This window comes from Oncorhynchus keta, chromosome 10, assembly GCF_023373465.1.
Source record: "Oncorhynchus keta strain PuntledgeMale-10-30-2019 chromosome 10, Oket_V2, whole genome shotgun sequence".
Classification (NCBI taxonomy): domain Eukaryota; kingdom Metazoa; phylum Chordata; class Actinopteri; order Salmoniformes; family Salmonidae; genus Oncorhynchus; species Oncorhynchus keta.
In genome coordinates this window covers 45,639,170-45,653,143 of record NC_068430.1, presented here as the reverse complement: position 1 = coordinate 45,653,143, position 13,974 = coordinate 45,639,170, and the positions used below count along the sequence as shown (strand labels likewise).

Here is a 13,974-nt window from a genome sequence, read left to right as displayed (position 1 = left end):
TAGTTCAAAGGACATTCACATATTAAAGCAACAGACTATGGAGGGTTTTACGCACATTAAACTTTTCACAGAAGCTGGACAAAGATCTAATATAAAGAGAAAGGGAGAATGTCCACTCACTGCTCCCAAATATGTTCTAGAAGACATTATGTAACCATCTTACAGAATGCATTAACACTTTCTCATCATAAAGCTAGGACTGAATTATTCTAAGAAATGTGCAACATGTTGAATTAAACCGTCTCCCTCTCACTCTAATATTGAATATCTTACTCCTTCCACAGTCAAGAGACTCAAACTAATCTTTGGGCTTCTTATAATCTTCTTTCCTCTCCTCTACCCTCTTTCACCGTCTTATCCCTCTCCTCTAATTAAACAAGAAACAAGCAATATGTATTTTTTACCCATATATTTTTTAAACAAAAACAATATTTCTTAGTAGGTTGGGGTCAGAAGCATGATATCATAAAATCTGCAGGATTACAAAAAAGACGATGCATTGCAGTTGAATAAGCTTTCGTTATTGTAGCCTAGGCCTTAGAGTAAAGGAGGGAGGGCTTGGTTTTTAGTCATGTGAAATGGAAAACGAGAAATTGTTTGTAAAAGGGTCACCATCATCATCTCATCTCTTGTTCCATGATGGGCATATGTACACAGGCAGCCAACATGGAGTTTTTATTTTTACACACGTCCAAAACGGGAGCTTGCAAAATAGTAGTAAAATTCCGTTCGCCAAATAATAGTTTGCCAAATTTCAGTTTAAGCAAGTATAATATAGAGAATCTTTGTACCATCTAAACCGCTGTGAAATATATTTTCCATAACCAAACTATTGTGTTTTCAGCTGTTTGATGCTGGTGTCCAAAACCGAAAGTAAAAGACAAAAACAAAACTTAAGAACGGGAAGCATAGAAACAGCGCACATAGAACAGATCTATCAGTTCTTAGAATTTATGTCATTCGCATTGAAAGCAAGTCTATGTGAATTTGGTCAGGTCAGCCAAAAAGTTACATATTGCAGCTTTAAACAAACTTTTTTGTGAACACATGTTTTGTTTACGTCATCTGTTGCAGCTCAATTTGATTACAAAACCTACAATGCAATGCTCTCGGTCTGGGCTGGCTGGTTAACTAGCTAGCAAACGTAGCTACACTAGGGTGACCAAACGGGAACAGTCCCCGTTTTTGGTGGCCTGTCCCTGACTAGAGATGTACCCGGAAATGTGACCGTTTTTAATTGTGTGTTCAAAACAGACCACAAAGTGAAATAATATTTTAGGTGTCAAGAAAGACCAGGCAACAGAGCCTACCGGTTGACGTCTCAATCACATTGTGCTTGTTTTGGCCAACAGAGGGGGCTGCTCGCTATAGTAGCTTCATTCACTCTTCTTCTTCTACTACCAACTACTTAGTCAAGCTAGTTGTAGAGAAAACTGCTGTGGAAAACTCTGCCAGAAGCTATTAAGTGTCAAGTGAATCCACAACGTCACCACAAATGTCTTTTCAAGCCAGGTAAGTAAGTTACAATCATTTGTGTTACTAGCTAGTGATGTTATGTCACAATTTATTATATAGATAGATGATCTGCTCTATAAGGTTTTAAATAAGTTATACTAGCTAACGTTAGTCTACATAGACAAGTTAGCTAGCTACTGTCATGGTAGCTAGGTTATGAATTTTATTAAATTAATGGATAATATTAGCATAATGTTTTCTGTTAGAGAGTGGAGAGGAAGGAGACGAGGAACACTGGATAGGAAGAAGAGTGAAAGAGAGGAGAAAAGGTTAAAAAAAATATTATTACAGAGCCTGCAAATGTATTATTCCAAACTATGTTTTTGAGATTAAATTTAAAAAATGGGTCAAGCAAAGGGAATCTGTTAACCAAAGTATTTGATCTAATAGTGTACTATTTATTATTAAAGATTGGAGCAGAAGGAGAAGAGAGTGAGAAGGAACAATTGAGTAAAAAGAGTGAAGCGAGGAGAGTGCAGAAGAGTGAGGTGGAAAGGTAAAGAGAAGGAAAGGAAGAAAGAGAAGGAAGACTGAGTGAAGACCAGAGGAGGAGCTAGATTGGAGGAGAAGGAAAGAGTTGAGAGCAAAGAAGAGTGACACGGAGAGTGAAGAAGAGCAGACAGAGGAGGTACAATAGCTCGTTCCAAGAAATGGAAATGCCACTTTAATGACAACATGATGAAAGAATTTCCATTTATACACTCAGATCAAGAATGGTTCACTGCACCCTTTGTAATTCCTCTTTTTCAATTGGCAGCGGGGAAAGAACAGCAGTGGAAGAACATGAAAAAGCATAAAGCCTCTGATTGGCTGTGTTGGTTTGCCCTCTGTCACCACATTCTTCAAAAAGGTAGAGCCTTCCCAAGAAGAATATGATTTAGCTGTGCAGGAGGGTGTCTTTGCATACCACACTATGCGACACAATCATAGTTACAGATATATGGACTGCACAGCACAACTGACACGGAAGCTTTAGATCAGGTTGAATTTGTGTCCCTGTCCATTGGTGCGTCCAATCATAGACATGATGGCAGCACATCTGTGGAAACAAAACTGCTTGATTTTGTTGAATTGAAAGGAGAAACAGCAGAGGGAATTGCAGAGGAGGTCCTGGTGTTCATCCAAAAATGGAACCTGGAAAACAAAGTTGTGGCATTCTCTGCCGACAACACAAATACCAACTTTGGAGGACTGAATAGACTGGGGAGGGTGAATGTCTATACCAAAGTTTAAAATAATCTGCAGCGGGAGGTGATTGACTTAGGTTGTCCTGCCCACATAATTCATTACATAGACAGAACAGATTTGCATATGATTCCCCTTGATGTTGAGTACCTGCTCAAAGATATTTTCATATTTTTACCAGAGTAGAAAGACTGAAGAGGTTTTGTGAGTTTGTTTGCCAGGAGTACAATAACATTTTATTACACAACAATGTTCGCTGGCTGTCCATGCTCCCTGCTCTAGAAAGAATGCTGAAAATGTATGTGCCATTGAAATCCCCATTTCCTTTCTGAAGACAAATGCCCTGTTGTCCTGCAAAAACTGACTGAACTTTGTCCATGGAAACTTGACTGTTCAAGATGCTTGAAGGCCAGGACCACTGTGCCGTGGAGTCCGCTGCAATTCTGAGAAACGTTGATGCAAAATTGACAGCAAGACGTGATGAAAACATCACTCCAGTTTTGGTCAGAGGACTTCTGAGAGAGCTAGAGGAAAATGGAGCAATGTCTAAAGAGAGGTTTCTCCAAACATCCCACTCATTCTTCAATATGGCTGTGAACTACATGCAAGCAAAGATTTACATGGTCTCCATTTTAAAAAGGCAACCTCTGCGAGAAGAGATCCAGAAGGCAGCAGCCACACTGCAGAAAAAAATGCCCCAATGTGACCATCAATGAGGATGCATTGTGTGATGAGGTTACTGCCTGCAAGAGTTCCTAAAGGGGGGAATCGCTTGAAGAATGGAAAACATCTGAAACACCGCTTAGTCAGAGATGGAGCACGGTGGTTACCCACTTCAAAGAGAACGACATCCCACACACTAACCTGGCTAGATTAGCGTCTGTTGTCATGTGCTTACCTGGAAGTAATGCACCAGTCGAGAGAGTGTTCTCCCAAATGAATGATACAGTGCCTTACTTTCAGTGCAGCAAACTCTCTCCAGAAGTTCAGTGAGGATCTCTGAATGATCCAATGTTGACCTAAATGACTAATGATGATAAATACAATCCACCTGTGTGTAATCAAGTCTCCGTATAAATGCACCTGCACTGTGATTGTCTCAGAGGTCCGTTAAAAGCGCAGAGAGCATCGTGAAGAACAAGGAACACACCAGGCAGGTCCGAGATACTGTTGTGAAGAAGTTTAAAGCCGGATTAGGATACAAAAAGCTTTAAAAAAAGCTAAACAAAAAGCTTTAAACATCCCAAGGAGCACTGTGCAAGTGATAATATTGAAATGGAAGGAGTATCAGACCACTGCAAATCTACCAAGACCTGGCCGTCCCTCTAAACTTTCAGCTCATACAAGGAGAAGATTGTTCAGAGATGCAGCCAAGAGGCCCATGATCACTCTGGATGAACTGCAGAGATCTACAGCTGAGGTGGGAGACTCTGTCCATAGGACAACAATCAGTCGTATATTGCACTTTATGAAAGAGTGGCAAGAAGAAAGCCATTTCTTAAAGATATCCATAAAAAGTGTTGTTTAAAGTTTGCCACAAGCCACCTGGGAGACACACCAAACATGTGGAAGAAGGTGCTCTGGTCAGATGAAACCAAAATTGAACTTTTTGGCAACAATGCAAAACGTTATGTTTGGCGTAAAAGCAACACAGCTCATCACCCTGAACACACCATCCCCACTGTCAAACATGGAGGTGGCAGCATCATGGTTTGGGCCTGCTTTTCTTCAGCAGGGACAGGGAAGATGGTTAAAATTGATGGGAAGATGGATGGAGCCAAATACAGGGCCATTCTGGAAGAAAACCTGATGGAGTCTGCAAAAGACCTGAGACTGGGATGGAGATTTGTCTTCCAACAAGACAATGATCTAAAACATTAAGCAAAATCTACAATGGAATGGTTCAAAAATAAACATATCCAGGTGTTAGAATGGCCAAGTCGAAGTCCAGACCTGAATCCAATCGAGAATCTGTGGAAAGAACTGAAAACTGCTGTTCACAAATGCTCTCCATCCAACCTCACTGAGCTCGAGCTGTTTTGCAAGGAGGAATGGGAAAAAATGTCAGTCTCTCGATGTGCAAAACTGATAGACATACCCCAAGCAACTTACAGCTGTAATCGCAGCAAAAGGTGTCGCTACAAAGTATTAACTTAAGGGGGGGCTGAATAATTTTGCACGCCCAATTTTTCCGTTTTTGATTTGTTAAAAAAGTTTGAAATATCCAATAAATGTCGTTCCACTTCATGATTGTGTCCCACTTGTTGTTGATTCTTCACAAAAAAATACAGTTTTATATCTTTATGTTTGAAGCCTGAAATGTGGCAAAAGGTCGCAAAGTTCAAGGGGGCCGAATACTTTCGCAAGGCACTGTATATGGACAGCAGCAAGAAATAGGTTCCTACCATCAAGGACATGCTTATTGTGAAGACAAAATTCATCCTCCCCTGCCAGGAGTTCATGGAGAAGCTGGCCAAAGACAGAGCAATCCTCATGAAAATACATTCTTCTGAGAAATGAACAATTAGGTTGGTATAAGTCTATTATGTCGTTACCAATCTCCTCATCATCTTATTTCTTTATTATGTTATACTATTGTCTCTGTTTTTTCAATTTTGCTCATGTTCTCTTCTGCTCTTATTCTACCAGGACCACTGAATGGCTGTTCAGTTCGGACAGTTCTGTCTTGTCTGTAGTGTTACTGTAGTATAGTTGTTTTCTCTATATTTAATTGATAATAACATTGGATATTTTAATGACATATTGACCGCCGAACTGGAAATGTCCCCGGGTTTTCATTTCAGAAATTTGGTCACCTTAGGCAACACACAATAACATCAAAGTCAATACCAGCATGTGAAGTAGCTAGCTAGCTGTAAAATCGGCTAAACAAATTGCGCTATATACTTAGGAGTCCATCTCACAGAGTTCAACTCACAGTTGCTATGGCAACACCAGCCCTTTCCCACGTTTCTCACAGACACACTGGCAGCTTCATTAAATAAAAAACACCAGTCTCAACGTCAACAGTGAAGAGGCGACTCCGGGATGCTGGCCTTCTAGGCAGAGTTGCAAAGAAAAAGCCATATCGCAGACTCGCCAATAAAAAGAAAAGATTAAGATGGGCAAAAGAACACTGGACAGAGGAACTCTGCCTAGAAGGCCAGCATCCCAGAGTTGTCTCTTCATTGTTGACGTTGAGACTGGTGTTTTAAGGGTACTATTTAATGATGCTGACTGTTGAGGACTCAAAGTTTCTCAAACTAGACACTAATGTACTTGTCTTCTTGCTCAGTTGTGCACCGGGGCCTCCCACTCCTCTTTCTATTCTGGTTAGAGCCAGTTTGCTCTGTTCTGTGAAGGGAGTAGTACACAGCATTGTACGAGATCTTCAGTTTCTTGGCAATTTCTTGCATGGAATAGCCTTCATTTCTTAGAACAAGAATAGACTGACGAGTTTCAGAAGAAAGTTATTAGTTTCTGGACATTTTGATCCTGTAATCGAACCCACAAATGCTGATGCTCCAGATACTCAACTAGTCTAAAAGGTCAGTTTTATTGCTTCTTTAATAAGAACAACAGTTTTCAGCTGTGCTAACATAATTGAAAAAGGGTTTTCTAATGATCAATTATCCTTTTAAAATTATAAACTTGGATTAGCTAACACAACGTGCCATTGGAACACGGGAGTGATGGTTGCTGATAATGGGCCTCTGTACGCCCATGTAGATATTCCATTAAAAAAAGGGTTTTTATTTCAAAAGCAAGGACATTTCTAAGTGACCCCAAACTTTTGAACAGTAGTATATATGTGGACAGCGCTTCAAATTAGAGGATTCGGCTATTTCAGCCACACATGTAGGAGCAACAACGCCTCAGCTGAGAAGTGGTAGGCCACAAAAGCTCATAGAATGGGACGTGCTGAAGTGCGTAGCATAAAAATCACCTGTCCTCGGTTGCAACACTAACTACCGAGTTCCAAACTGCCTCTGTCAGCAGAAGACCTGTTCGTCGGGAGCTTCATGAAATGGGTTTCCATGGCAGAGCAGCCACACACAAGCCTAAGATCACGCTGCGCAATGCTAAACGTCGGCTGGAGTGGTGTAAAGCTCGCCGCCATTGGAACAGTGGAAACGCGTTCTCTGGAGTGATGAATCACGCTTTAATATCTGGCAGTCCAAAGGACGAATCTGGGTTTGGTGGATGCCAGGAGAACACTACCTGCTACAGTATACAATTAATCTAGACGATTCTGTGCCTCCAACTTTGACAACATCTCTTTCCTGTTTCAGCATGACAATGCCCACATGCACAAAGCGAGGTACATACAGAAATGGTTTGTCGACATCGGTGTGGAAGGACTTGACTGGCCTTCGCAGAGCCCTGACCTCAACCAAATCGAACACCTTTGGGATTGATTTGAACGCCAACTGAGAGCCAGGCCTAACATCTGTCCCCGACATCAATGCCCGACCTCACTAATGCTCTTGTGGCTGAATGGAAGCAAATCCACGCAGCAATGTTCCAACATCTAGTTGAAGCCTGCCCAGAAAATTGAGGCTGTTATAGCAGCAAAGGGGGGACCAACTCCATATTAATACCCATGATTTTGCAATGAGATGTTCGACGAGCCGGTCCCAGCATACTTTTGGTCATGTGCGGTGCGGCAGGTAGCCTAGTGGTTAGAGCGTTGGACTAGTACCCGAAAGGTTGCAAGATTGAATCCCGAGCTGACAAGTTAAAAATCTGTCATTCTGCCCCTGAACAAGGCAGTTAACCCACTGTTCCAAGGCCATCATTGAAAATAAGAATTTGTTCTTAATGGACTTGCCGAGTTAACTAAAAGGTTAAATATATATATATATATATATATATATATTTTTTTTTTAGTAAGGCAGCAAAGGGGGGACCAACTCCATATTAATGCCCATGATTTTGGAATGAGATGTCCGGCGAGCAGGTATCCTCATATCTTTTCATGTAGTGTATGCCTCATGGGTCTCCCGGTCACGGCCGGCTGTGACGCAGCCTGGGATCGAACCCGGGGCTGTAGGGATGCCTCAAGCACTGCGATGCATAAAATGCCAGAGCGACAGTTTACACATGGCGAAATTGACAAGTTTTTTTTTTAAAGCTACAAATCCAAATAATTCTGATTAAATGAATCAATAAGGTAGTACATAACAATTAATTACAAGACTTGCACCGCCTTAGCGCCAGCTGAAAATATAGCCCCCGTACATTGGGTTTCATGTCTAAACCTCTGATACTGTGGACAACATCCACACAACCTCCAGTCAACCTCCAGACAACACACTACACAGCTAATCTAACCTCTTAAGTCGACCCTCTACTTGTTCGAACATTGTGTTAAAAATCGCGCAACATTTCAGCGCCCTGCTTCTCATGCCAGGAATATAGTATATGCATATGATCAGTATGTGTGGATAGAAAACACTCAGACGTTTATAAAACTGGTTAAATCACGGCTGTGACTATAACAGAACGTGCGTTTCATCGAAAAGCGCAGGAAAATATGATCACTGAAAATTGGAAAATATATCAATGCGCCACTTGCATGTATTGTCTATGGGAAAGCAAATTAGCTGGAGCCGAGATTGCAATTCCTACAGCTTCCACACGATGTCAACAGTCTTGTCATTTGCCTAGGCTTTGTTTCTTGGTCAAACGAAGAAGAGACAGCCCATTTCTTCAGGTCTCCGACCGGATATTTTGGTTGAGATTTACCCGGACATTATTTCCAGACGTACAGCTATAGAATACACATCGCCTCGTGATCAATTTGATCGCTTATTAACGTTTACTAATACCTAAAGTTGCATTACAAAAGTATTTCGAAGTGTTTTGTGAAAGTTTATCGTCGACTTTTTTAATTTAAAAAAATGACGTTACGTTGTAAGACGCTATTTTTTTCGTTGATCACACAGTCTTCATAGATCGATATCTAGGCTATATATGGACCGATTTAATCGAAAAAAAAGACCCAATAGTGATTATGGGACATCTAGGAGTGCCAACAAAGAAGATGGTCAAAGGTAATGAATGTTTTATATTTTATTTGTGCGTTTTGTGTAGCACCGACTATGCTAATTATTTTGTTTACGTCCCCTGTGGGTCTTTTGGGGTGTTACATGCTCAGATAATAGCTTCTCATGCTTTCGCCGAAAAGCATTTGAAAAATCTGACTTGTTGCCTGGATTCACAACGAGTGTAGCTTTAATTCAATACCCTGCATGTGTATTTTAATGAACGTTTGAGTTTTAACGAGTGCTATTAGCATTTAGCGTAGCGCATTTGCATTTCCAGATGTCTAGATGGGACGCCTGCATGTCAGGTAGGAGCAAGAGGCTAAGCAGTGTCCAGCCATATCCAACCTCAGCTCTGAAGGGATCAACTACAAAAATCCCACAATTATTTATGCGCTTTCTGATCAGGCTGAGGGTGTCCACCCGTGTGTTTTGTTCATGCAAAATATGTCTTTCTGTGTCCCACCTCGTGTCTGACGGGATCCTCGATGCCGACCACACAGATGCAGGTGAGCTCATCAAGGATATCGCCCTCGTTGTCCCAGTCTGGTTCTCCTGCCTCGGCAGGGAAGTCCCTGTAGGCCACACAGATTGTCCTCAGACCGTCACAGGCCATGGGCTCAATCACGTTCTTCACCATCTCGTCACGGTCCTTAGGCTTGAAGATACGTGGCTCCCCGTTCGTGTTCAGGATATGAGAACATCTAGAGAGGGAAGGGGGAAGAGATGTTTAACTCATCACATCGCAGATGATCAACTCCATCTTTCTGTTTATCTATCTCTGTGTATCCGTTCATCAGGGAAAGACAAGACCAATCTCCCTCCCTCCCGTACTTGCGTAGGACGATCTCGGAGGCTCCCTTGCTGTACATGCGGAAGCCACTACCGTCTGTGTTCTTCAGCACCGTGCTCATGCTCTTACGGGACGAGTTGAAGGTGTACACCTTGAAACACACCAATCAGTTATAACTATCATATTACTCTATATTATTATAGTACAGTAGCTTGTGTATAAGTTAGCTCTCTGTAAGAATAATGGGTAGTAGGTTATTTGAACATTCTCTCTTGGGGCCACCGGGAACAAAACACACATATACATACATTAGATAGACAAGTTACAGATTGCACCATTAACGTTATGGATACATTTTGAAGCAGCTACACACCTTGTACAGACTCTCTTCGGGAATCTCGTCCCTGATTGGCTGGTAGTCTCTCTTCAGCTCCAGCACGAAGCCCAATAGGGAGCACTCTGTCTTGTTGCCGACGTGGCGGGGCAGACCTCCCTCCTTCTCTGGGGACTGGAGCAACAAAAACGTTACATATAACCTACATACCGTATCCTACCAACATACCGTATCCTACCAACATGTATATTTCATGAAGACATACAGCAAAAGGGGCATTGAAACATGCATCATATAGAGTGTAAAAGCAACCATGTAGATATGCACTAGAGAAGAAGACACTATGCTTTCGTGTGTGTGTGTGTGTGTGTGTGTGTGCGTGCGTGCGTGCGTGTGTCTCTCTCTTACCAGAATCTTAGTAGTATAGGCTGAGTTGATGGCGATGCTGTTGACCATGACTTCCAGAGTGAATGGTTTGATGACGTCAGGTTCCGGTACTTTCTTGTAGTGTGTGTCTCCCAAGTAGGCCTGCACCACGGTCATACGGTTCATGGTGAGGGTGCCTGTCTTGTCAGAGCAGATGGTGGTAGCGTTCCCCATGGTCTCGCATGCATCCAGGTGACGCACCAGGTTATTGTCCTTCATCATTTTCTACACAGGGGACAAGACAGACAGTAGAGGTTAGAGCTGTGTGTGTGTGTGTGTGTACCTGACAGAGTAAGTCTGGGAGATGGTGACAGCTAGCGGCAGCCCCTCTGGCACTGCCACTACCAGCATTGAGTGTGTGTGTGTGTGTGTGTGTGTGTGTGTGTGTGTGTGTGTGTGTGTGTGTGTGTGTGTGTGTGTGTTCACACTGTGTGTCTCTCTGTGTGTACCTTGACAGAGTAGGCCAAAGAGATGGTGACAGCTAGGGGCAGCCCCTCAGGCACAGCCACCACCAGAACAGTGACTCCGATGATGAAGAACTTGACAAAGTACTGGATATAGATGGGGGTACACTCCTTCAGCCATGGGCGACCCTGCACCCCGAACGTGTCAATCACGAAGTACAGGATGAGAATGATCACCGTCACAGCTGACATGATCAGACCTGGGCATAGGAGATGAAGTAGAGAGTTGCAATCCTGCTGTCAAATCCAGGAAAAGGAATATAAGAACGATGATGTGTGTCCTAACGTTTTTAAGACCTTCTCTGCCTTCCCAATCTGCATGGTCCGTCTCTGTGTGTGTCTCTCTATGGTTTTTCTGTCTGTGTGTGCTCGTTAGTGTTGTCACAATACCAGATTTTTTTTATATTGTGAGTTTAATATCAGGATAGTCGATACCGTCACAATATCAGATACCAAAACGATATTACGGCAAAACAAAAATAAGGCGCATTATTAGCCAAAGTCACAGAATGGCACTTCCAGACAGATCTTTTGAGTTCAATATCATTACATGCATACAATCAATCTAATCACATAACAAAACGGTCATCATTTATTTCAATGATAAATCTCGGTTGATAAACTGGGTAAGTCAAGATGTAGCAATACAGGTGAATGCATATTCAATAGGAGTGTGCACATGCATTGAGTTATTGAGCTTCGTTTGTGTGATTACATGGGGCTATAGATGAAAAACGGTTTCCATTTGGGACTAATTGTGTTGTACTGATCAACAACATTTTCACGCAAGCAATCTCTTCTTTTATAATAGTGTGCATGGTCTATTTAAGACCCATGATGTCATTCACACAGTTTGAGGAACAAGCAAAGATCACCTTGACTGGGAGAGACATGAGGTTTGTGACAATCAGCTTTTAAAATCAGCAATATTTTTGCATTATGGTTAGCATATTATCACAAAGAAGGTACAATGGTGGTACATTGATGTTAGCTTTATCTGTACAGTGCCTTCAGAAAGTATTGATAATCCTTCATTTATTCCACTTTTTTGTGTTACAGCCTGAATTTTTATTTAACTAGACAAATTCTTATTTACAATGACGGCCTACCGGGGGACAGTATAGGTATCGTTTCTCACCAATCTACACGCAATACATAATGACAAAGTGAAAACATGGTTTTAGAAATGTTTTCAAATGTATTGAAAATGAAATGCAGAAATATCTCATTTACATAAGTATTCACACCCCTGAGTCAATACATGTTAAATCACCTTTGACAGTGATTACAGATTTGAGTCTTTCTGGGTAATATCTAAGTGCTTTGCACACCTGGATTGTACAATATTTGCACATTATTATTTTCAAAATTATTCAAACTCTGTAAAATATTTATTTGTTATCCTGATAAAAAAAACACCCCAGTTCTTAATGATTACAAGCATACCCATAACATGATGCAGCCACCACTATGCTTGAAAATATGGAGAGTGGTACTCAGTAATGTGTTGTATTATTTCCAAACATAACTTTTTGTCCTGAATACAAAGTTATTTGCTTTGACACTTAAGCAATACTGCAAAAAAAATGTAAGTGCAAACAGGATGCATGTTTTGGAATATTTTCTATTCTGTACAGCCTTCCTTTTCACTCTGTTAATTAGGTTAGTATTGTGGAGTAACTACAATGTTGTTGATTCATCTTCCATTTTATCCTACCATAGCCATTAAACTAACTTTAAAAAAAAAATCATTGGCCTCATGGTGAAATCCCTGAGCGGTTTCTTTCCTCTCCGCCAACCGAGTTAGGAAGGACGCCTGTATCTTTGTAGTGACTGGGTGTATTGATACACCATCCAAAGTGTAATTAATAACTTCACGATGCTCAAAGAGATATTCAATGTCTACTGTTTATTTTTACCCATGTACCAATAGGTGCCCTTCTTTACGACACTTTGGAAAACCTCCCTGGTCTTTGTGGTTGTATCTGTGTTTAAAATTCACTGCACGACTGAGGGACCTTACAGAAAATTCTACATGTGTGGGGTACAGAGATGAGGTAGTAATTAAAAATAATAATTTGAACCATTATTATTGCACACAGAGTGTGTCCATGCAAGTCATTGTGTGACTTGTTAAGCACATTTTTTACTTCTGAATTTATTTAGGCTTGCCATAACAAAAGGGTGTTCAGCTTTGTTTTTTAAATTAATTTGAATTAAATTCATTTTAAAATGTCTAAAAATTATTCCACTTGGATATTATGGGATATTGTGTGTAGGCCAGTGACCAAAAAAATAAAAAAATTCAGGTTGTAAAAAAAAAAATGTGAAAAAAAGTCAAGGGGTGTGCTGTACTTTCTCTATGCTGTTCTATGCTCTTAGTAGATGGACTAAGACACATTTGACAGGAGTAAGACACATTTGACAGAAGTACAGTAAGTAACAAAAATACTAAAACCAAACCGTTTTCTATGTTCTAGTATCGAAACAGTACAGACGTTTGGTATACCGTGCAACACTAGTGTCGTCATCAATCTACACACAATACCCCATAATGACAAAGCAAAAAGAGGTTTTAGATAAATACCTTATTTACAGAATTATTCAGACCCTTTGCTATGAGACTTATTGAGCTCAAGTGCATCATTGAGACTTATTGAGCTCATCCTTGAGATGTTTCTACATCTTGATTGGAGTCCACTTGTGGTAAATTCAATTGATTGGAAATAATTTGGAAAGGCACACACTTGTCTATATAAAGGTCCCACAGTTGACAGTGCATATCAGAGCATAAACCAAGCCATGAGGTCGAAGGAATTGTCCGTAGAGCTCCAAGACACAATTGTGTCGAGGCACAGATCTAGGGAAGGGTACCAAAACATGTCTGCAGCATTGAAGGTGTCCAAGAACACAGTGGACTCCATCATTTTTAAATGGAAGAAGTTTGGAACCACCAAGACTCTTCCTGGTGCTGGCCGCCCGGCCAAACTGAGCCATCGGGGGGAGAAGGGCCTTGGTCAGGGAGGTAATAAAGAACCCGATGGTCACTCTGATAGAGCTCCAGAGTTCCTTTGGGGAGAACCTTCCAGAATGACAACCATCTCTGCAAGCCTTGATGGTAGAGTGGCTAGATGGAAGCAACTCTTCAGTAAAAGCACATAACAGCCTGCTTGGATTTTGCCAAAAGGCACCTAAAGGACCCTCAGACCA

At 41.3% G+C, this 13,974-nt stretch overlaps 1 protein-coding gene across 10 annotated transcripts in view; it reads right to left on the bottom strand.

The window, feature by feature from the left end:
* LOC118388829 (plasma membrane calcium-transporting ATPase 1-like) overlaps positions 1 to 13,974 on the bottom strand; it is a 146,915-nt gene that overhangs the window by 42,982 nt on the left and 89,959 nt on the right. For all 10 annotated transcript variants that reach the window (XM_052527160.1, XM_052527166.1, XM_052527163.1 and 7 more), the window contains 5 exons: positions 10,750 to 10,964; positions 10,283 to 10,525; positions 9,914 to 10,048; positions 9,582 to 9,691; positions 9,214 to 9,451 (listed from right to left, as the gene is read on the bottom strand). In XM_052527160.1, the coding sequence (XP_052383120.1) occupies positions 9,214 to 9,451; positions 9,582 to 9,691; positions 9,914 to 10,048; positions 10,283 to 10,525; positions 10,750 to 10,964 (941 nt within the window). The remainder of the gene's footprint in view (positions 1 to 9,213; positions 9,452 to 9,581; positions 9,692 to 9,913; positions 10,049 to 10,282; positions 10,526 to 10,749; positions 10,965 to 13,974) is intronic.